Below are 25,268 nucleotides of genomic sequence, written 5' to 3' on the forward strand. Positions count from 1 at the left end.
CGCCCCTCACCTCAGCGGCATGTGCTCCGGTTGTATTTTAAACAAGGCGTCGTTAATATCGCTTATCAGTTTGAGCCCGATTGAGAAGCAGAGGATATTATTGAAGAGGATCGTGCAGAACCTGTGCAAGCATGGCTTTTAATGGTAGGCCTATGTTTGTTTGTTGCATACTTTTAGATACACTGTTATTCGTAAATGCTACTGCTTATGTTAGCTTTTAATATACAGTTTTATCCTGATTAAAGTTTTAATACAGTAAGGCAACTGCACGCGCGTCCATGTTTAATGCTTCTCATAGCTATGTGAAAATAAGTGTATAAATAGAACAGAGCTGAGCTGATGATCTGAATGAGAGAGAGAGATGCAGAGTGTGTGCAGAGCAGGGGGACGCGAGGAACAGTATTAAGAACCGCTGCTTTAGAACATTGATTTTGAAACTTGTGAATCAATCCATTAGAATTGTTAGAAGACAGAATCGCGATTCATATATGAATAGATTTTTACGTGCACCTCTAGTTTTCTCTTCCTCTTCTCTAAAGCAGCGCAGCATGGCCTCGCCTCCTTCATTGCGTGTTCCCGGGGGCGGGGTATCTCTGGGTTTGTGATGTCACGAACCCGGGAAGTAGCTCGTTGTAGTCCCTACCAGTCGTTTTTGTAGGCATTAAACTGCCAGAATTTTAAAAGACGATATCTCCGTTTGCATTGAACTTTCAGCTTTGTAACTTTGCAGATATTGTTTATGCTCAAACAGCATCATTAGACACTAACTAACATAAAAAAATTGAAATCCCAATTAACCACCCCTTTATCTGTGACTTTTCATTTTAATAAATACTTGCTGAATAAAAGTATTAATTTCTTTTAAAAAAAATCTTACTGATCCCAAACTTTTGAACGGTAATGTCCTCTTGTTCCCAAATTAAATACTAGGTAACACACTTTACAATAAGGTTCCATTAGTTAACATTACTTAATGCATTAACTAAAATTAACTAACAATGAGCAAAACACTTTACTGAACTTATTATTCTTTGTTCACTTTAGATAATAAAAACACAACTGTTTATTGTTAGTTCATGTTAGCACAAGTCTATTAAATAATATTAACAGAAACAACTTTTGATTATAATAATGCATTAGTAAATACTGAAATTAACTAATAAATGCTTTAGAAGAATTTTTCATTGTTAATTAACTAATGGTAACAAATGGAACCTTATTGTAAAGTGTTACCAAGTACTTAATCTGGGAAAAAATTCTTCAATGATTCATTTCAAAAGCAGATTTTATTTATCATTTACTAAGGCACATGAGATCCAATAATCACCTAATCTATTTATGTAAATATGCATCAAATATTAATGGTCACACAACCATTAATATCATTGAGTATGATGATAAACTTGTACAAATCTCACTCTGTTTGCTTGTTCTGCTTCTTCCACACATGACACACAACTACACAAAACATAACCTACTTTTTTTTTTTACCATAACTCTTTATAAGAAAGTATATTTTAAACCAGCAAGGCATAACACAAACTGCTTGTGCCTCTTTGCCATTTATTTTCTTTATAAGCAATGCTGCAAAACTGAGAGGGGTTGGGACGTGCTGATAAAAGAAAGCTTTTACGAAAAACAGAGAACTTGCTCAACCTGTTTAGGATCAGATTGAGAATCCCAGTAGGTTAGTGCATGACAAACGGTGACTGACAGCTCCGTTTGAGGGGGCGGGACTTCAGACCAGAGTAAGGAAACCTGACGAATTATGAGTTATTTCCTCAAGAGAACTTCATTGGAACATTAGAGTAGCATTTTAACCTAAATCCTGAAGAGGAAATTTAGGAAGCGGACTGTTCAGAGATATATACCATACTTGTAATGAATACATTGTATAACAATGGAAAAACTCCTAAGAGTGTTGTGAACTAATCATCCATCTCATTGTTTTGAGTATTCACAATGGCAGCATCTAAAAATATCAGAGTGTGTTGAAACCCCTAAACTGTGATCCAGTGAGTTTCACGATCTATAGCATCTATTTATAGTGTAAAAGGAGTCAGAGGTCTGTTCGGAATCCCCTTTTCCCTGGGAGAAGCGGTGTGAAAGTGCCCTGGCCATGTGATGAAACCAAATGTTTTCTAGATCCTTGTCTGACTATGCTTAATGGAGAAAAGGGGAACCCATTCTCACACAATCTGTTGCACTAAGGACAGTATCACATTTTTCATAGTTCTCTTGGACAGTTAATAGTTCTTAACATGAAGATCTAAGAGTGTGCAAAATACTATGATAGGGCAAGCCACTTCCTGCACAGAGGCCATAATTTCCGTCCTGAAAGGGACTCTTTATCAGTACATCAAGTAATGGAGAGGAGTCAAGCAACCCAATAATAATCGAAACTACAGTTACAGAGAACATACAAAAAAAATTATAATTAAAAGGAAAAAGTGGATCTAGACCCTCCTATTTTTTTATTTTTATTATATGAAGATCACATTAAAACTGACATGGACCAGTATTGTTAAATACATCTAAAATTTTTAATTTGTTTATGGTAATTGAACTAGAATAAAAAAAAAATATTACATGGAAAAATCAAGTTAAAAACTCAAAATACAAAAATTAGAAATGTTGTCTTGGCAACTAACTGAAATAAATAAATTCAAACCCAAGTAATAAAATTACTAAAACAAAAGCTGAAAATAAAATAAAATAAATAATAATATTTTATATATATATATATATATATATACACACACATATACACACACATATATAGTAATAAACATTTACAAAAGCACACGATATAAAAATATAAAATATAAATTAAAAGTTAATTATTAATAATACTATAATAGTATATGAATAATATTAAAATAAAACTGACTTGGGACACTGAAAATATTATTTGATATTGTGTACCAAGGATTAAAAAAAATGCTGGCTGTGAAATGAGTGCTAGAAAGACAAAGGAGTCCAAGATGATATTTTCATGGTCTTGGTATTGTCATGGACTCAGGACCATTTGAGCTAAAACTCAGACTTGACCTTCTTCTGGTCTTGGTCTTGACTTGAGCTCAACCTATTCAGGTCTTAGCCTTACCTCGAACTCGAATGAGCTGATCACACCTACAACACTACCACCATCGTCATTTCCACTACAGAAATGCTGTTAAAACCAACACATCATTTGAGATGTGGTGAACATGATGTAGTGTTCTCTAAATGTCCCAAAAAATTAATAATTAAATAAATTGAAGTTGAAGAAACAACATTTATTGCTGAACCCTGAACAAGGCTACAGATGCCATTTATCCAATGGACATTATCATTGTAAAACATCAGGGTCTCAACATAACTTGCTGTTTTGAATCCTTTCTTGGTTTCCTATTACAACTAGAGCACTATCAGACTTCAAAGTAGAAAATGAAATCTGATGATCCTCAAACCCACAGCAGAACTTACCTCAAGCACAGGGCCTGCCCCCAGGATGGTTCGTTCCACTCCACTAGTATAGCCCTTCTGGCTGAGGGCAGTCAGGCAGTGGATAAGGAAGTTGGTGCTTTGCGTCTTACCAGAACCACTCTCACCGGAGATGACGATGCACTGGTTGACCTGTTTGTTCAGCATTGTGTGGAAGGCAGCATCAGCAATGGCAAAGACATGAGGTTCTAGCTTGCCCAGCGTGTGGTTCTCATACATCTTGACATATCTGGGATTATAGATGGGGAGAAACTTGAAGGGGTTGACTGCGATAAGAATGTTGCTCGCAAATGTGTAGATCTTCTGCTTGTGGAAGCGATGCCGTAGGGTTCCCAAGATGCTCTCCTCCGTCAGCTCGGGGAGATTACATAAATCATCGTATTTCTGAGGGTGTTGCGTGACAAAACCTCGATTCACAAGTCCCTGAGCTACTTTTTCTTGTCGGACAGATGCCATAACATCATACTGGATGGATCCATCATAGCTTCCCTCTTGAAGGGCGAAAAAGTATCCATCACTTTGAGGGTGCTTGTCTTGGGCCTTTCTAGGCCAGAGAAGGACCCTTTGAACAGGTTGATCGCTGGCTTGAAGGACCCACTCCTCTCCACCGTATTCCTGGACCTCCACAAGGATGTAAGGCTTGGACGAGTCCATGTCAAGTGTGGCGACAGCAGTCTTGATGACAGTGGTTGCTGTTGCCTCTTTTGGGACCCTGAGGATGCAGCCTTGCCCAGGTTGGATGGCAAATCTGGGGTAAATTTGCAAAGCGCAGACCGCTTCATCCTGGTAGCTTGTCACCTTGCCGTTCATGACATTCATTCTTTAAACACACAGACATGCATCAGCATACCGCACTGCACAGTACAGCATGATAAAGACCTGGATACAAAAGAGAAGAAAGAATGTGAGTTTAAGTGAGAAACAGCAGTCAGACCACCAGTGTATGTACACACTTGTCTAATGTGGGAACTGCAGCAGTTTATAAAACAGCATAAACTGTGTGCCTGGTTGTACAGATTTTATATGTGACCCTGGACCACAAAATCAGTTATAAGGGTCAATTTTTTGAAATAAAAAAAAATTTCAATATTGAGAAAATCGCCTTTAAAGTTGTTCAAATGAAGTCCTTAGCAATGCATATCACTAATCAAAAATTAAGTTTTGATATATTTACGGTAGAAAATTTACAAAATATCTTCATGGAACATGATCTTTCCTTAATATCCTAATGATTTTTGGCATTAAATTTTTTTTTATAATTTTGACCCATACAATGTTTTTTTTGACTATTGCTAAAAATATACCCCTGCGACTAAACTCTGGTTTTGTGGTCCAGGGTCTCACACACACACACACGTTTAAAAATGTAAATGTTTTAATTAAAAAAGTCATTTTCACTTTCAATGCTCAAGTACTGTTGTTCATTTCTATTTATTTATTACTTACTATTTTTCTCTGTCAGTTAGGTTGACTTTTCTTACTGTGTGATTATATGTAAACCATGTTAAGATATAATGTGAAAAATAATACTCTCCTAAATGTTTACAATATGGTCAGAACATAGAAAGACAGATTTTTGGTTTTTACAATATTTCTGACATTTGGAGAAAAATATAAATACATCATCCTAGCATAGCATAAAATTGTATTTAATTTTACATACAAATGAACAGCGTAATAAAAACGCACCCAATAATCACCAAACACGAGGGAAAACGTCATGAGGCGTTTTAACAACCGTGACAAACTGTCTATATATAAAGTTTAGAAAATCTATAGTTATCTTTCAATGGACTCTCAATAAAAATAAAGAACATTAAAATAATACAAATACATTTACCTGTTTCAAAACACCCTGGTTGTGCTCCAGAGCGGAGTCATGTCCAACATGGGAAAAATCCTGCCGTGCTTTCCTGACAAAACTTCCAGCGCTTCAACTAACTAATAAAAGCCGTCCACCTACATTACTGCCGAACCGGACACCGTAAACCGACATATACTGCACAGGTCAAACAATTAAGATTCTGAAAGCAGCATAAGTGGCTGACTCCGAGAAATGTTGAACGAGAAATAAGGAAGAATACTAACTCGCCTCCAGAATGCAGACGACGACACTGGCGGCTTGTTACTTCCTTACATCGTAGCGTTTAATTGCAGCTGAACTGTGATGAGGACAAGCCGCCCTCGCCTGCATGCAAACTGCCATTGCAGTTGCCACGCGCTCACCGCTCTCGTAGGTAGTAACACCTGTAAGTTTAAAACTTGGATACCCGTCCAAAATCCAGTACCCCTCTCAAAAGTCATTGTTATATTTGTGATTATGATCGTGAAAAATGTTTTTACTTTTTGTATTTATTTATTTAAATTAAAAAGAGATTGAAACAGGCAAGGTACACATTAATGCTCAAGTGTTACTCCACAATGCATGTTTGGTTCTCACCTGCAGGCGGCAGCATACAACACCAATCCCTTTTCCGTCAGTAAGAGTCCTTTACTATTGTGTTATTTCAATGAGAGGAAACCTAGAGTTCGATTTTCTCGGTAGGCCTACCGTACAAAAACTTTCATTAACAGTATAAACAAACATTATTATAACTTTATCATTACAACTATAATGCCTTTTTTTTTATTAACCCTTATGCGCTGTTCAGGGTCATTTGAAACCCCAAATTAAGTTTGCTGAAATGTAAAAATAAATAAAATAGAAATGTTACCTTCATCTAAATGAAAGTTTAAAACTTGGATACCCGTCCAAAATCCAGTACCCCTCTCAAAAGTCATTGTTATATTTGTGATTATGATCGTGAAAAATGTTTTTACTTTTTTGTATTTATTTATTTAAATTAAAAAGATATTGAAACAGGCAAGGTACACATTAATGCTCAAGTGTTACTCCACAATGCATGTTTGGTTCTCACCTGCAGGCGGCAGCATACAACACCAATCCCTTTTCCGTCAGTAAGAGTCCTTTACTATTGTGTTATTTCAATGAGAGAAAACCTAGAGTTCGATTTTCTCGGTAGGCCTACCGTACAAAAACTTTCATTAACAGTATAAACAAACATTATTATAACTTTATCATTACAACTATAATGCCTTTTTTTTTTATTAACCCTTATGCGCTGTTCAGGATCATTTGAAACCCCAAATTAAGTTTGCTGAAATGTAAAAATAAATAAAATATAAATGTTACCTTCATCTAAATGGCATGAGACTTCATGACTTTGTTGGCACTTGCTAGCTCTACAAGCAAACAAAATAAATAAATTGGAATAATTTCTAGTTGTATGTTAGTGTAAAAGAAAAAAGTCAGACTCAGGATGGACATTACAACATTACAATGGACTCACAACACATTAAAGATGGAGATCAAATGCAAACACACATACACACACACATATATATATAACACACATTCTGGTTTGACTGTAATAATGTCATAATTGGCAACAAAAAAAAATCAGTACACAAAAATGCTAAACTTAGACAAAGTGATGATTTTATACACTGTAAAAAAGAAAAAAAAGAAAAAAAGGAACAGACAGACATTTCCGTTAACACCAACACAACACAATTAAGGGCACATTTCAAAATGTAAAGCTCCTGTAAAAAATAAATACAGAAGATTCCTTCATATTAATAAAGTCCTATCAGGATCACCAAGATCACCAGTCACTTATCTGTCACTTCTGCGCACTACATTTCCCAGAATCCCTCCTGGTTCACACCTGCTCACATTCCACAATCACCACCTCTCTGCCATTAGCCTCATCATCAGTTGGTCTTTACAAGTCAGCACCAAACATACACGCATCGTCTGGTCTAGTCTTTGCATAGGACTGCTTTCTCCAATGTGGTTTGTGAATAAGACTTCCTACATTGAGATAATACTACTCACCTTTGTTGTCCACTACCTTGCATCAACTTAACTAGCTACCTATCCATGCTAATTACCTGCTACGAATCTGAAGGCAATCTTCTGGTGCAGATTAGACAATGAACTGTATCAACAGAAACCGACATCAGCTAGCACCTGTTCTCTGAAGCACTATCTTGATTATGCACTGTGGCTAAGTGGCTTAGTGGCTTGTCCTTCATTGTTGGTGAGATTACTGACTGCCCTGTGGATGAAACCGAGTTCAGTTCTGAACCAGCTCTAGCCCAGATCAGTTATAGGTCCATTCCAGCTCCAGAATCTGTTTCAACCCATGAGCAAGCTCCAGAGTCTGGGCCAACTCCAGAGATTATAACCTAGGGTGACCATTCGTGCCATTTTCCCCGGTTACGCGTCCTGGCCAGGATTTCTATATTGCTTTGATTCAAAGTACCTCGAGACCGTTTCGAAAACATAAGGCACTGATGTCATACACCGATCGGTCTGCACACGCAAACAAAGCCAAACCCTAGATATTTTAGGCAATATAGAAATCCTGGCCAGGATGCGTCCGGGAAAAATGGCACGTATGGTCACCCTATTATAACCTCAGTGCTTTACTTCACCTTTGCCCAAAGGAGGAGGCATAGGAAGAAGAAACAGTCCTCTACCGGGCCAGCCCCTGACCACAGCCCAGTGTCAGTTCTTTGCATAGGACTACTTTCTCCAATATGGTTTGTGACTAAATCTTCCTATGTTGAGATAATACTACTTGACTTTGTTGTCCACTACTCTGCATCAACTTAACTAGCTACCTACCCATGCTCATGACCTACTACGAATCTCTCTCTCTGTCATCATCTGCTTCTGTCTTCTGTGATCCAGTGCTGATCCCCTCCTCACCTGCAATACAAGGAAAGTTAAGACTGTTATAATCAAGTTTGTTGGACTATTGCATTCTGAACAATCACTCACCTGCTTGTCTTCTGGTTCTACCAATAAAGTCTGTTTGAGTTTGACGTTTACCTGTGTTGATCCTCCTGTTTGCTGACAAGTACATCCTAGCATCCTGTTTAATCCATATATTTTAATTTTAAGTTACATATATTTTAATTGAAGTTATTTTAAGTTACACCATGGCACATTGGACACGCTATCTCTATGAACGAAAGTTAGAAATGTGGTTCTTTTTTTAAACTGAATTTTACATAATACTTGTACTGAACAGTGCAACATTCTGAAGTGTATAGCATTTTTTTTCATGCATTTTTAAAGAAAATTCTAGATGCTCTACAAATGTATTATCTGTTCACTCTCCCTGGTAGAAAAAATGGCATTAATCCCATCTGGAGGCAAATGTAAATAACATTTCAATTGGATTCATTTGCAGTAATTTTTATTAATAATTAAAATGATTATTAATACATTACTTTTAATAACTTGCCAGTCAGAAGCAGCATTTAAAAATAATTTCATATGAAATAGGCAAGCTGTGTCATCGTTTGGTTATTGACAAGTAGTGACTTTTTTTAGTGTTAACAATAATGGACTGATAATTGCATATCTGTCAGTCTGACTAAACTATAATCCTGAACATTTTTAAATACACAATATATAGATTAATTTTTTTTTAAATAATTTATGTACATTTTATACATTCTATTAAATATATCAAATGTATTTATAATATATTGTATAATATATTATTTATAATACATTTTAGTTTATGATAGTTATGCATAAATTTAGCATTACCAGTTGTCATGGAAGCCTAGTACTGTTATCAGCTCATCACTGCTTACAACATCACAGCAAACAGGATTATCGAATCAAAGAAGATGTGCGAATTTATTTTTATCTAATTACTCAGCTACGCACTTCCTTTCTCATAAACTCTTATCCTCTCACTATAGTTTCTCTCTCTCTTTTCTGTGTGTTGACATGGTAACAGCTTGTGATGAAGGGAGTGGTTAGAAGAAGAGAGAGGAGAATTGCTGTTTCCGCTTCTTGCAGCAGTTCTCTCAGTGAGCGGACATGTGCTCCGAATCACATATCACCCTAAACACATTACAGCAAAAACAAACCACTGGTTTCCATAGTAACATGCTCTGCATCCTAGCAACAGAAATAAATACCAAGGGATACATATTATTGAATGATAACTTCTAGAGTGCAATTTTGACAAGACCTCGTATTTCTGGTGGTATAAAAAGTAGTGGATTTTTGGTTAAAGATGTTTAAATTAAGCCATTATAAGTGAACATCAACAAATGATGGTTTGGAATGTGAGTTAAAGTTAAAACACACCATACCTCAATCTTATAACTTTCTTGTTCTTCTTCTACTTTTTTTTCAGAAATGGATATACAGTACATTTTTTCACTATATCACCCTGGCTATATAAACCCTATTAGGACATTCATTTATTTCAGGACAGTTGTTGGTACAGTATTTGCAACGGCATATGACGTTTATCATTATCATTAACCCCCAACATTACTTTTGTCTTGACCAATTTCTCTTTAACATGGGTCCTTGCATTAAAGAACAATATACATTGTTTATGCAGTTTAATAACAAAGTGAGAATGTGACACATCCAGCTTGTATTGAACTCACAAAAAAAGTAAAATATGCTAACATCTCTCTAAAAAAAACTCTTTTTACAAATGTTTCTAGTGTCTTCTAACCAAGACTTGTCATTTGCACTTATATATTGTTGCTCTTTTGTTAGTTTTGACTGCTTTTATTGTCCTCATTTGTAAGTCGCTTTGGATAAAAGCATCTGCTAAATGACTAAATGTAAATGTCTTCTCCTGACCATGTGTGCATTTGAAATACTTGTAGTGCTTGATGGTGTAGAATAACAATAGTTTCACAACCAAGAAGCTGGACATGGACCAATTAGAGAACTGGCTTTTTAGCAGTATGTCAGTTTGCTCCACTATAGTTTTCTTTAATACATTTTATAGGAGGTAAAAGATGTTTTAATCTTTACTAGGTATACTGACCTAACCCTCAGGTGTACGTACCCTCACTATAGATACACAACCTTTTAATGTTAGGGTTGTGGTTTGTGGATTAGTCCTGCTAAGTTATGCTATTTATAGTAGCAACACATACTGATATTTCCTGCATGACATTCATTTCAGCACGTGTTAGAATAGTAATAGGCCTACGTTACATGCAGACTGACATTTTTATACCTGATGGAATAATTGCAAAGATGACTGTTTAAATTGGTCATCCTGATCAGGTAGGTCAGATTTCTTGTTATCCAGTCTACTGGGACAGAATGTGAAAGGCAGTGATGAATTTTAGTTTATTTGGTTAATTCAGTTAGCTAAGTTTAGTCAATAAAACCATAAAAGAAACTGTAAATACTGAATACACTCTCTGGGTCTTTTTCTTTGGCGGTGTCTGAATTCAGTAACTGTATGAATGAGAAAGCAAATTCATGTTCAGAAATTCTTGTGAGGAGCAGGGCTGAAGAAAGTGCGAGAGAGAGAGAGAGAGAGCGTATTACCTAATTTGGCATGTAATGGGCGGATTGGGGGAGGGGGGGGGGTATCCCTCATAAACTTGGGTTAAAGTGTCCTCACTGATTGAAAAGTCAGATCCAAAACCGCGCCTTCTTGTTTCAGACTGAGCACTTCGAGAGACAGAGAACGGGACAAGCCGGTAAGAAACAGGCAGAGGATAGTTTATATATTTTCATCTTTTTGAAAGCAGACGCTTCGAGCATCCAGCACCGTTATGTTTACCTTTGAATACTGACACAGATATAACTACAGGTTGTTCTAATTGCGTTTTGGATTCTGATAGCGATACAATTATTTGATCTAATTCGTTCAGACTTTGGCATAGTGTGTATCCGAAGCGATCAATCTGACAGATAAAATGAAATAAAATTAAAAATATTTCTATTTGCACCCGTCACGTCTTGCGCTCGTGTAAAAATAATATATTGCGTCTGGAATAATGACGGAGACATAAATCTAGGAATTTACTAAGACATTTGGAACGTAATTTTTCAAAATGCATTGTTTTTTATTATTTTAAAGTAACCTTTATTGTATTCTGTATTAATGGGTGCGGTGGAGAGGCACGCCCACTACAGCGGCCACTGTCTGTTAGGATGATGATCTCATATCGAGCTAAATGTCATTTTCATGTCCTGTCGTGTTAGCTGTTTTGACTCAGTTGATCAGTTCATTCGATACAAGTTGTTTTAATTTCTTGCTTCCATAAGACTTAAAACGCATTTTATTTTATGTTTTCTATTTAAGCTCAGTTTAGGCTAGTGTTTGTTTCCATTCTGGTCTTTTACATATGACCAAACATGGTTTCTGATGCAGTGAAAGTGAAATTTTCCACTGAAAAATGTGTTGACAGTCAATAAAGGGTACCTTTATTTCTTTCTTAGTGCGCCAGATAAGAGGGATGTTAACAGCATGTTTTTTCTGCACAGAAAAGTAACTGCACTGTAACCAGATTAAGGGAGAAAATTGAGTTATGTCTCAGACATCCGCGTGACCTCCTCTACAGCTCTGTGTCCAGCTCTCCAACCTCATGTCTTGTCCTGTTTTCTCATACGTGCTTCCATGGGCCTATTCTCAGATTTTTTTCCCTTGACATGGGCAACTTCTGTTGCATAAGGAGAAGTTGAGTAATCGTATATATTGCATTGAATTCAGCAGCATTTCATCTCATGTTAAATAGCTGTGAGTGGATGTCAAAAGCAGGGAGTTTCCTTCCACTCTTAGTATTCCGTTTCTTTAGTAACAAATTCTGAACGGGAATGAAAGAAGTATAAAAAGAGAAAGGCTTTGAAAGGTGGGCGTAGGGTAGAACAGCAAGCGAGGAAAGAGAGGTTGGGGGAATTCAGTGTGGAAAACACCAGGCACATCCCTCTCTTTTTGCAGTTTGATGGGATGCAGAACATCTGGAATAGCCTAGATCAGTAAGTTGGAAAATTTGACACTATAGGCAAAGAAAGAGTGTAAGAGAGGCAGAGCGGGGGAAAAAATGGGGGAGCGAGGGATAAATGACTCACAGCTATGCTATTGCCGCCTGTGTTTAAAATATGACTCGTCGTGAGGTGAAAGGACACGCTTTTTCAAACCCCTTGGCTATATGTGGCTCTGAATTCATCTGCTTGGCGTCTTGCTTCTTTTGCTATTTCTTTAATGATTTTTTGTCCCTATATACTAACCATGTTCTCTTCCATCTACTTAACCCGAAAATGTAAACACGCATGCCTCCATTGTTTACTTGAACCTCTGCGACAAGATGAAGGAGGTATTCCTGGCTGTTACAGAACTGTGTAGGAGGGCTGAACGAGAGTCTCAGTGCTCCAATTGTTAGCCTATCTGGCTCCTCCCACAGAGGTCGATGACAGATGGACTTAAGGGTTGAGTAAAGGTCTTGCTTGTGGTACATTAGTCTAAATAGCTCGAATACCTTACAGAGATAATTTCACTGACTCCCAGTCTGGAATACCGAAGGACACTCAGAGACGTTTTGTTGTAAAGTACCAATTTATTCAGTATGTGACCATTTAATTTGCATGAATATATGGCGTATTATTCTACAAGTTTCAGTTGGACATTGTGAGGAATTTAAACTGTCCTTGTGACCAAAATGAAATTATTGTCATCACAGATTAACTGTTATTCTGCATATATTACTCAGTAAACAACCTCATTCAGCCTTGATATTAAAGTGAAAGATTACCCAAAAATGACAAATCAGTAATAATTTTCTAATCTGAACAGATTTTAAAACACTAGAGTATAAACACTATAAACTTGTAAATGATTACAGTAAAAAAACTGGGCATCATACACTAAACGACTGAGGATCACATACTAAAATTTCATTTTTTTCTGAGAACAACAAACTCACATAGAGACTCACATATATATATATAATTCAATATAATAAATCTGAGCTGACTTTTTCTTATTCTAAAAAAGGCACAAAATATCAAACATGTTTTATGTCCTCTGACTGGATGGAATCTAAGTCTGAAGCTAAAAAATTGGAGTCTGTGCTCTTCATACACTGTGTGATTTTCTGCAAAATCATTTTGTTTTTGCATTTTTTGTTTTGTTGTTCATACAATGAAAGTCAATGGGGTCCAAAACAACATTGGACACATTGGACAACATCGGACATTGAGTCATTGCATAGAGGAAAATTTGTGCTTTAACTATTCCTTTAATCAGTGTGAAATCTAAGAGAAGTTTTGTTCATATTATATGAATGTAAATATAATTCTTTCTTACCACTGACTGATTACCTTTTTTCTTTTGCTCATAGACAACCAAGAAGCCACTGAATAAAAGTGGACGTCTATTCCTGTTACTCACAGCTGACATTAATTGCCCTGTAAATCTTCTTTTGTGAGCCCATCATGCCGGTGGTGTTGCGTTCCTCTCCTCTCCTGTGGGCCCGTGTGGCTGCCATGGTTTTCACCTGCGTAGCGTTCAGTGTAGCTCTTTATGGAGCGAGTCTAACTCACGGTACGGGTGACTGGTGCATTTTCTGCTGGAGTTTCAGTTTTGTTGGAACTCTGCTGATAATCTTAGTGGAAATGTTTGGCCTGCAGACCCGCGCCCCTATCTCATGGAAGAACTTTCCGATCACGTTCGCCTGCTACGCCTCCCTCCTCTGCCTCTCCGCCTCAATCATATTCCCCCTTTACTTCCTGAAGGGCTACACTGGTCGCAACGAGATGATCAACTGCCGCATTGTGTCAACTGTATTTTCTTGCCTCGCCACCATCGCATACTTAAGCGAGGTGAGTCTGAGTAAGGCTCGTCCAGGAGAAGTAGCCGGCTACATGGCCACAGCACCAGGGCTGCTAAAGGTGTGCGAAACCTTCGTCGCCTGCATCATATTCGTCTTCATCAACGAGCCCATAACATATGACCAGAATGCGGCAACCAAGTGGTGCCTGGCCGTGTACTGCATCTGCTTCATCTTGTCGGCAGGCATTATCGTGATGTGTGTAGGAGAGTGCACAGGTTGCCTGCCCTTCTCCTTCGCCCGTTTCCTGTCCACATACGCCCTCCTGGCTGTGGGCTTGTATTTGTCTGCCACCATCATCTGGCCCATTTATAAGTTCGACAATAAGCACGGAGGCCAGAGCCACAGACCCAACAGCTGTGGCTCCAGCATGGGCCTGTGCCCATGGGACAAGCTGCTGGCCATCTCGGTCCTCAGCGCTCTCAACTTCATTCTTTATCTGGCTGATCTCATCTACTCAGCCAGGCTGGTGTTTGTTACTGTTTAAGGGGTTTAGCAGGAATTAAAAAGAAATACAAGAGGAAGGCAAAACAATAAAAGACAGAAAGAGGGAAGTGGGATAGAGAGTAGTGATGTTTAAATGACAAGTCATAAACTATATTTACTGTTGGCTATATTTTTTGTCATGCCTGATTAGCAAGATGACAAAAAAATTTTGACTTTGAAAAGTTTTGTCACAAAAAATTTAACAAATGAATGAATTATATACACACACACACACACACACACACACACACACACAATAAAAATATTATTTTTATATAATATTACCATTCAAAAGTTTGGGGTCTGTACGATTTTTTTATGTTTTTGAGAGAAGTCTCATTAAGGCTGAATTTATTTAATCAGAAGTAGAGTAAAAACAGTAATATTGTGAAATATCATTGACATTTTAAATAACTGTTTTCTATATATTTTAAAATGTAATTGATTTCTGTGACGGAAAAGCTGAAATTTCAGCATCCATTACTGCAGTCTTCAGTGTCACATGATCATTCAGAAATCATTCATGCTTTGCAGCTCAGAAACATTTCATTTTGAAAATATTTGTGTTGCCTAATATTTTGTGGTGATGAACATTTATTTGAAATTGAATTTTTGTGTCAGTGTAATAGTATTTACTGTCACTTTTTATCAATGTAACATATCCTTGCAGAATAAAAGTATTCTTAAAAGAAGTATTAAAAAAATCCAACTGGCCCCAAACTTTTCAGTGGTAGTATATACAAATATAGAATTTGCATAATAGATGCTTGACAACATTTTTTTCGTTATTATGTACATGTTTCACATATTACATTTAGTGTTATTTTTGCTTAATTGTGCTTTATGTTGCTTTGCATGAAGGATTCTTTTACTAGCTACTATAACTTTGTGAGTTAGTATGAGTGAATGTCAAACTTTCAATCAACACAGTAACACCCTTCAGTTCATTCAGGAAATCAGCATCAGACAAACTGTGTTTGCACTTAATCTGTGTGATGTAATACTTGATATGTATCAGTACATAGCACTGCTGTTTGGTGCATATATGTCAAACCATTTATATGGTGGACTGAATAGTACAAAATTAATTCTTAAAATGTTAACCTCTGTCACATAAGACACGTTGATGATGATGGGAAATATAAATGTATATTTGGACATATCCTGAAACATTATAAAGACATTGAATATATTGGTATTCTCATATACACATTGTACTGGATTTATATTTACGGGATATACTTGCTATATGTGTACACATGGATTTTCCAAGTATATGCAAAAGCAATAGATATTTTTATTGTCAAATCTCTATAAAAACCGTTGTTGTGCTTTTGTACCCCAGCAGACAGTATCAGTTACATAAACACCTCACGATAATGAAAGAAAATGAAATGCTGTTTGCTCTGCTGTAAGTCTCTGGGATCTGCATGTGCCTGTCACAGACTGTTACACAGTCCTCGATGCTTGAATGAGAATGTTTTCATTGTGTTATCAAAGAGCAAGAGCATTTGTGGCACTGTGTTTCTCTCTCTGTATAAGTCCCTCTGTGCTAAGAGGAGAACAGCACACACCGCAGCGTTGTGTGAATGTGTAATCCAGCTCTGAATAAAACCATGAAAAAGATTTAAAGTCCCCATGAAATCAAAATTAAAGTTTTTTGGGTGTTAGTATCAATATGTTAGTCTTAAGGTTATCTATAAGGCAGTGTGCTCCAAAACAGTGACAAAATTCGCATTTAGAAGATATAAACATTCAAAGCGTGCACTTCGTCACTTCCGCCAAAACGGCGCAACGATTCTTTTGACGTCACATTGTACTTCAGCTTCTCATCAGATTTTCTGTCCAATCAAATGCTCTCTAGAATCCGCCCGCCCCCTACACTATAAAATAGACGCTGAAGCCGCGGCTGAAATCGATCACTTGTCCACAGAATTAGTATTTTCTCTACAGTGAATGGCACGTAGTGCACTATATAGGGGACAGGGAACGATTCAAACAGTGTAAATATGCTTTCCATTGAGGAAAAAAAGAAGTCTGGTTTCACGCTGTGTCACGCTAACCACCGCATCGCACACACACTCTGCTACGGTCCAGAGACACGATAGCATGGAGCGCAGACCACAAAATGTATCGGAGCTATTTGAATTCTACACAGAATGCTATATTTTATAGCAATATGGATGAGATTGTGGCTGGCGTACCCTGTCAAATGCAGCTTTACAGAGCTCAATGGCTCTGAACGGCTCTAGCCCAAGCTGTGATATAAACAAATGGCTTGATGTGTCCCACCCTGTCTTCCTGTTTCAGTTAAAATGACTCAACACATAGAGTAACGCTGCGTGTTTCTAAGCATTTCAGGGGACCTTTAAGGGTGATCTCTATGCATCTGCACTCTTGCCTCATTTACTATTGTATACGGTTATTCAGACTTACCTACCATATACTCATTCTTTGTTTAAAGTTATGCCTATGTGAAAAGATACAGAACATCTGTTGACCCTCTGTCCCTGAACTAATGAATCACATTCTAGGACATTCACATACAGTATATGCACTCACCCAGAGGAACATTTAATTGCTCGGAGGTCTTTCACAGCTCAGGGGACTTGAATGGATTATTCAGTTATGCTGAATTTATGAATCACCTTTGCCAGATGTATTTCTCCTAAAATTAAATATGGGATAAATAAAAATCAAACAATTGTTGATATACAAAAGTGTATAGAATTAAATTGAAATATCTACATTTGCTGTCTATTCAGAAATCTCAAAAGTCTCAGTAAAAACATATGGGAGAATTTTGAATATACAAAAAGACACATAGACCATAGGCCTTGCACGTCTCCAAGCAACACACATCATATGATGTTTCATGTTCCTAAACGATTCTGGGTATTTGACCGAATCGTTTAACTGAATGATTCATTGACTCACACATAAAGACAGTCCCTTATTTCATTTAAGTATGAAGAAGTTAACCAGTACAATGAATGATTGAAAGACCTATTAAAAAAACAGCCACTTTTTTCGTTTGTGAATGAATGAGCTATTTGAACAAATTGATTAAATCATAGGCCTTCAACCTTGCTCCTGGGGACCCACTGTCCTGCAGAGTTCAGCTCCAACTCAAACACACCAGCTAATCAAGGTCTTCAAGATCACTTGAAAAGTCACAGGCCAGGTGTGCTGAAGCAGGTTGGAAATAAACTTTGCAGGACAGTGGGTCCACAGGAGCAGAGTTGAAGACCTATGGATTAAATGAATGATTCAATGACCCATTCAATCAATTAATTTGTTCATAAATGAATTGGCTATTGTGAACAAATCAATTCTATGAATGATTCAATGACTCACTTATAATGACAGTCACTTGGCACCACCTACTGAGAGTCAATGAACTAAAGATCTAGAGCAGGTGTTCTCAAACGTTTTGACTCCAAGCTCTTTTTAAACAATGAATTTATATGATGTTTCCAATCGTTGTTGATATATAAGGATTAGGAATTATTAAAAAATTATTTGACTTAGAATTTGTACCCACTAAAATATTTTAGAGCTTGGATTAACTACAAAAAATTTCAATTATTTATAAAAATGCCCATAGCATATTAAGATTTTATTCATTTACATGAGTTTTTCAGGTCTAGACATCCTGGTTTTCCAAGAACATATGAATCTTAGTTCTGCAAAAAAAAAAAAAGTTGTTGAAAAGTTGAATTCAAGTTTTATCTCATTTTAAAGCTTTTTTTGTCTTGTTTAAAATCATATTAAATCCTCTTGAGGCACCCTATGAGCCCCAGCCCCCTGGTCGAGAACCACTGTCCTTGAGGTTCTCCAGTGTGCCAATCTGAGGAACCCTAAATAGTGCTTCAAGTATCTTCATTTTATTATATATACAGTGGGTACGGTATATATATATATATATATATATATATATATACACTGTATATTGTTTGGCTTACAGTGCAGAATTTTTATTCTGTGCAACAGACATGCACATTTACCTATCTGTAATCTAAAGAGGAAGAATTTAAGGGTGTGGCCCAAGAACATTCATGCAAAACTGGGAACTGTTTCTCCGTGACGGAGTCTTTACCATTTCATACATTTTGCTAGAGCAAAGACAACAAAATGGAAGGGCTCTTGGATACAGAAGAGTTTTGCTGTTCGATCTGCTTGGATTTGCTGAAAGATCCAGTGGCCATTCCATGTGGGCACAGCTACTGCATGGAATGCATTAATGATTATTGGAAGAAAAATGATCATTTGAGGGTCTTCAGCTGTCCTCAGTGTGGACAGACATTTAGCCCCAGGCCTGTTTTGAACAGAAATACCATGCTGGCAGATATGGTGGACAAGCTGAAGAAACTGGAACTTCTGGGCAACTGTCAGATTTACGACAACTGTGTGCCAGGTGATGTGACCTGTGATTTCTGTACAAGTATCAAACAAAAAGCTGTGATGAGTTGTTTGGTATGTTTGGCATCTTACTGTCAAAATCACCTTCAAGCACACTACAAATCTCCTGCCTTGAAGAAACACAAGCTGATCGAAGCCTCCGTGAACCTGCAGGAGAAGATCTGTCCTCATCATGACAAATATTTGGAGATGTATTGTCGAACTGATCAACAATGCATATGTCTTTTGTGTGTGATGGATGACCATAAAGGTCATGATACAGTAACAGCAGCTGTGGAAAGCACAAAGAAACAGGTAAAGAAAACAATAGCAATTATCTTTCTTGTTTTGCATGTTTAAATCGGTTTATTCAATAAGATACATTTTCATGGTTCTTAAAGGGTAAGTTCACCCAAAAATTCTGACATTAATTACTCACCCTCGTGTTGTTCGAAACCCATAAGACAATTTAAGATATTTTTGATTAAATCTAAGGGCCCTCTGACCCTCCCATAGACAACAAGGTAACTACCACATTCAAGGTCCAGAAAAGTACCAAGATGATCGACAAAGTAGTCCGTGTGACATCAGTGGTTCAACTGTAAAGTTACGAAGCTACGAGAATACTTTACTCAAAAATAAGAATACTTGCGCAAAGAAAACAAAAATAATGACTTTATTCGACTTTATTCGCGAGCGTGTGGCGACGCTGACCCAGATCCGGCGTAATGACGTCATCACGCTGGATCTGGGTCAGCACCGGCGCCGCCACACGCTCACATCATGTTACTGTCGTGAATGCGCGTCCAAAGTGACGCAGTAGAGACGGAAATGTGGAATAAAGTGGTTATTTTTGTTTTCTTAGCGCAAAAAATTATTCTCGTAGCTTCGTAACTTTACAGTTGAACCACTGATGTCACACGGACTACTTTGTCGATCATCTTGGTACTTTTCTGGACCTTGAACGTGGTAGTTACCTTGCTGTCTATGGGAGGGTCAGAGAGCCCTCATATTTCATCAAAAATATCTTAAATTGTGTTCCGAAGATGAACGAAGGTCTTACGGGTTTGGAACAACACAAGGGTGAGTAATTAATGGGTAAACTAACCCTTTAACTCTCTGGAAGATGCGGTAAATTACAGTATTCTCAGAATCCTTCAGTAGCCAAACTCTTTTTCCACTGAGGCAAAGCACATTTTCCAAAGTGCACTCCACCTCAATATGAACAGATTTCATTGTACAGAAAAGTTCATGCAACAGAGTAATTGGGAAAAAATGTGAGAGAAAGGAGGCATTGAATTGATGTGATGAATGAGGATGAAGCTTGAGTTTCCAGCTAAAAACAATAAAGTACCTGTAAATAAGTGTAATGTTATAACATTAGAATAATATTACAAAGACAGTTTCCTGCTTCACATTCAAATTTCAACCTGCGTGGACAAAAAGGTGTTCAGCAGAGCTTCCTTTTTCGTAAATAAGAGATAGAAATCTTTCACTGTCAACCAATCACAGAGAGGCTTGATCTGTTGGCTTTGACTGTGTGGTCAACTACTTTGAATAGTCTGGTAGGTATCCGCATATATATAGTGTATAAACTCATTTGTTTGTGACAAAGGTTATTCTTATGTAACTCGTAAAAATAAACAATAGGGTTATTCTGAACAATGTTAAAATATCTTCACAAAAAATGCAGTGTGTCTATTTTGTGACATTATTCACATCACATTAATTCTCCACAGAATAATTGTAGTTAAAAAGCATTTCAATTACAATGAACACACTTGTGTTTCTTCACAGAAAGAACTAGGCATGACTCGACAGAAATACAAGCTCAAAATCCAGACTAAAGAGAAGGAACTACTGGAGCTTAAAGAGGCTGTAGACGCCCTGAAAGTAAGAAATTTCCAGAACGGTTTAAACTTAACAAAATGGATGAGTCATCAGATGTTTTGAATAAAAAATAATTAACCTGAAAATGAAGCATCAATTAACTCTTTATAACAACAACATCAGTATCAACAACAACAACAATAATTATTATTATTATGTAATTTAAAAATATTAATTATTAAATGCAATATTTTAAATATATAAATACTGGATTTTTTTGCCCTAAAAGAGCTCTGCACAGACTGCTATGGAAAATGGTGAACAGATCTTCACTGAGTTGATGCAGTCTATTGAAAGAAGGAGGTGTAAATTCAGAGATCTGATCAGAGATCAAGAGAGAGCTGTGGAGAGCATGTTGCAGACACTGGAGCAAGAAATCACTCAGCTCAAACAGAGAGATCATGAACTTGAGATGCTTCTGAAGTCTGAAGATCATGTTCATGTTCTTCAAGTAAGCCTGATCCCAGTGCTGACTGTGAAAAATATACCCCAAAAATGCTCAGAATGAGTCATTTGACAAATTCTTGTCTCTCTCTCTTTACAGAACTGTCACTCCTTCTCTTCTGGCCTTCCTGACCCACCCTTCACAATAGCTACACTCTCAGATTTTGGCAAGGTGAACGAAGCAATATCTGCTCTAAAGAAGAAGCTTGAAGATGTCTTTAAAGGGGAATGGCTCAGGATCTATCAAGCTGGTGAGGGGAAACACCCTATACACCCTATACGTCCCATTCGTCGATATTTGTGATAATATGCGTTGTAGTCCGAAAGAGTCGTTCGTTGTAGTTTTTGAAAAGTGATTTCTGTCAAATAAAACATCTCCTTTTGAAGTGGACTTTGAGCTTTGTAACTTTGCAGATCTTTTTTATGCTCAAACAGCAACATACAGACTAACTAAAGTTGAAAAAGTGAAAAAGCATAATAGGACCCCTTTAAATCATTTCCTTGTGATGTACACATGCTTTCCATTTTCTGTTTAGCAAGATCAATGAAGATCCTTCACTGCACGGTGCCCAAAATTAGATCAGAGTTCCTGTACCGTAAGTCAGTCTACTGCACTAATGCAAAGTGCTATTGATTTTACAATGTTGGTTTCTGTTATTTAAACATGGATTTCTTATTAAGCAACACAAACAACAGTGCTGTTGTTCCAATTTCCGAATAGCTGCGCTCACACTCATTCTGATATTCAGACCAACATTGCAATCATGAATGTGACGGCTATTGTTTCACCACTTAAAGTTTTATTACTTCTGTGTGAATGGGTGCCTAACAAAGTAGAAGCACAATCAACCACAGAGTCTCAACACACAGTAGCAGTCTGTCGTTTCTAAATGAACAGTTTTGTAGAATGATTCAGCTGAGTGAATGATTAAATGATTCACTCCATAACAACAGTAATGTTTTGTTCCCGAATGAATCCATGTTTTGAATGAATCGGTTGAGTGAATGATTAAATGATTCACACATTACAACAGTCACTTGTTTTATTTCTGAATGAATCCATGCTTTGAATGAATCGGTTGAGTGAATGTATAAATGATTCACTCATGATGACAATCACAATCCGTCATGTTTTGAACGAATCGATAAAGATGGTCACTTGTTAACACCTACTCGTGTAAAAAGTCATAAACTAACTGTTGTATAATATTACCTTTCAAAAGTTTTTGAAAAGAGTCTCTTATGGTCACCCAAGCTGCATTTGTTTGATTAAAAGTACAGTAAAACAAAAGTATTGTGAAATGCTATTACAAAAAGTAACTGTTTTTTTTAATACCTGTAGTTTATTCCTGTGATGACAAAACTGAATTTTCAGCAGCCATTATTTGAGTCTTCAGTGTCACATGATCCTTCAGAAAATATTCTAATATTTTGATTTGGTGCTCATAGAAACATAGAACTTGAGATTTCTTTATGTAACAATGTAGACAGTCTTTACTGTCAATTTTGATCAATTTAATGCAGCCCTGCAGAATGAAAGTATTAACTTCTATCAAAAAAAAAGAAAAGAAAATCTGACCCCAAAGTTTTGAATGGTAATTCAAATTTTCATCTGATATGTATTTATTTAATCATGGCTCAAGATGAATATAATATGAATATGATACACCATGAATAAACATCTTTGATCTCTTATCCTCTATCCATTACTCAGATTCCTGCCCGCTGCAACTAAATCCTTTAACAGCCCACAAGGACCTTAGTTTGTCAAAGGGGAACAGAGAAATGGCCATTCGGAGCCGAGTGCAATCCTGTCCCGACCACCCAGAGCGCTTTGATTACTGGTGCCAGGTGCTGGGCACGGAGGGCCTGACAGGCTGCAGCTACTGGGAAGTGGAATGGAGTGGGATGGGAGTAAACATTGCAGTCGCATACAAAAACATTGCCAGGAAAGGGGAAAGCAGTGAAGCTCACTTTGGTCACAATGACAAATCCTGGAGTTTGTTCTGCTGCAGGAAAGGTTATGCTTTCTGGCACAACAGGATTGTCAGTAAGATCTCAGAGCCTGGCTCATCAAAGATAGGCATTTATCTGGATCATAGGGCCGGGACACTAGCATTTTACAGCATTGATGTCTCAATGACCCTCCTCCACAGAGTTCACACCACATTCACACAGCCTCTTTACCCTGGCTTTGAGTTTTCATGCTATGACGCCTCAATCGAGTTGTGTCAGTTGGAGTAAGGGAAAAAGGGTTGGCCCATGTGGCATTTGAAATTAAACTATGGGTAAAAGATTAAAGATATACAGTACCATAGTAAAGAATTAAGATTAAAGAAATACAGTAGTATTTGTAAAATTATAGAGGGTTTGCTTCTGCCACTGTTATTCTACTATCACTGAGATACTATATACTATTATTCTAGAATTAGATTTTATTTTATGTTTTCTGCTTTCATGTTAATTTTAGTTAAATTTTAAGTGTTTTTTGTCATTTTTATTATTATTTTTTTTATTATTTGACTATATATTATTTATTAATTTTCATTTCACTTTCAGTTTTAGTTGTTTTAGTATATAAAGTTAAAGTAATTTAAAATGTGAAATATTGCCTTGGAAAATAGCTGAAATAAATCAATTTTAAGTTTTTTATTTCAGTTATTTCATGATTATTTTATTTCAAGTAACCTTTTTTTTATTTTTTTATTTAATGGCTTTAAATAAGTGTTACAAATTGTGAAACAGTTCCCATGCTGATACTGGTACAATATCGCACAGCTAAAAAAAACTCTCAGCCAATCAGATTTTATTTGACTATATATGACTATATGACTATATATATATATATATATATATATAATAAAAAAAAAATACAATCTCAATTACAATAGAGTATAATAATTTTACATTGTACTTCTTTTTTTTCAGTCTGCCAGACAGTCCTGACACATTTATACCTGTGATAATGTCTTTCCATTAAAACTACACACACACACACACACACACACACACACACACACACACACACAGTCAATTACAGTTATTTCTGTCTGTGGAATGCCCCTTGAGGTTCATTTGAATGCCTTTACACTTTCATTCTCTGTCACTCCAAATAAAATACATTGTTTATCATTATATGTGCTTTGCCGACCCGCTCCCCACACACACACACACACACACACACACACACACACACACACACACACACACACACACACACACACACACACACACACACACACACACACACACACACACACACAGTCAATTACAGTTATTTCTGTCTGTGGAATGCCCCTTGAGGTTCATTTGAATGCCTTTACACTTTCATTCTCTGTCACTCCAAATAAAATACATTGTTTATCATTATATTTGCTTTGCCTTTAAGAGACAACCTCATTCTACACATCGTAGAGTCTTTCTTTTGGTATTTTATGACATCTAGTATGCAACAGTACAAGTACTCAACTAAATGGTGCAAGACACTCGAATTGTAACCAAAGCCTTGAGGACAAAATAACAGAAACAGTGACCTCTAGTGGCTAAAAATATTATCCTCCTGAAACCCTGCATCCTCATATGAGGACATTATATAATAATATAATTTCTCCGGGACTATACATGCCACAGTTTTAAGTCTGGATGTCCTGTACAGAGCACATTTAGGGCTTTTCAGAGATACTAAATGTTTGGATGTTTCACCATGACCACTCCCTCTACTTGGTCTTCAAAAATGTCTGATATTAATTTAGTGACACTCTTATGGAAATATGATAATATTTTGTAATTATCATTTAAATCTGTCTAATTTTCATAAAAAATATAAATCAACATCTCAGGAAAATGTTATGGGGTTTCAAATCAAAATATGACTT

The 25,268-nt window shown here is 36.8% G+C and overlaps 3 protein-coding genes across 6 annotated transcripts in view; 2 read left to right on the forward strand and 1 right to left on the reverse strand.

Annotated features, from left to right (window-relative positions):
* The window catches only part of LOC107557644 (unconventional myosin-IXb-like), a 38,473-nt gene extending 22,700 nt beyond the window's left edge, over positions 1 to 15,773 (reverse strand). For 2 of the 4 annotated variants that reach the window (XM_016241141.1, XM_016241125.1), the window contains exons 1-2: positions 5,327 to 5,685; positions 3,469 to 4,365 (exon numbers count right to left, since the gene is read on the reverse strand). In XM_016241141.1, coding sequence (XP_016096627.1) covers positions 3,469 to 4,305 — 837 coding nt within the window. In that variant the 5' untranslated portion in view covers positions 4,306 to 4,365; positions 5,327 to 5,685. Of the gene's footprint in view, positions 1 to 3,468; positions 4,366 to 5,326; positions 5,686 to 6,679; positions 6,728 to 15,762 lie in introns of those variants that run through there. The other 2 variants (XM_016241133.1, XM_016241148.1) reach the window with 2 other exon arrangements.
* LOC107557715 (myeloid-associated differentiation marker homolog) lies at positions 10,968 to 14,806 on the forward strand. The gene is made up of 2 exons (XM_016241239.1): positions 10,968 to 11,040; positions 13,684 to 14,806. The coding sequence occupies exon 2, from the start codon at positions 13,778 to 13,780 to the stop codon at positions 14,657 to 14,659; it is 882 nt and encodes a 293-aa protein (XP_016096725.1). The 5' UTR covers positions 10,968 to 11,040; positions 13,684 to 13,777; the 3' UTR covers positions 14,660 to 14,806.
* A 3,019-nt stretch (positions 15,774 to 18,792) lies between the features above and the next one.
* On the forward strand, positions 18,793 to 23,637 carry LOC107557692 (tripartite motif-containing protein 16-like). Its single transcript, XM_016241197.1, has 6 exons — positions 18,793 to 19,374; positions 20,857 to 20,952; positions 21,179 to 21,400; positions 21,494 to 21,644; positions 21,930 to 21,989; positions 23,108 to 23,637. Exons 1-6 carry the CDS (start codon positions 18,793 to 18,795, stop codon positions 23,635 to 23,637), a joined length of 1,641 nt encoding a protein of 546 aa, XP_016096683.1.
* The last annotated feature ends 1,631 nt before the right edge of the window (positions 23,638 to 25,268 follow it).

Source organism: Sinocyclocheilus grahami, unplaced genomic scaffold, assembly GCF_001515645.1.
Source record: "Sinocyclocheilus grahami isolate Dianchi unplaced genomic scaffold, SAMN03320097.WGS_v1.1 scaffold21.1, whole genome shotgun sequence".
Lineage (NCBI taxonomy): Eukaryota > Metazoa > Chordata > Actinopteri > Cypriniformes > Cyprinidae > Sinocyclocheilus > Sinocyclocheilus grahami.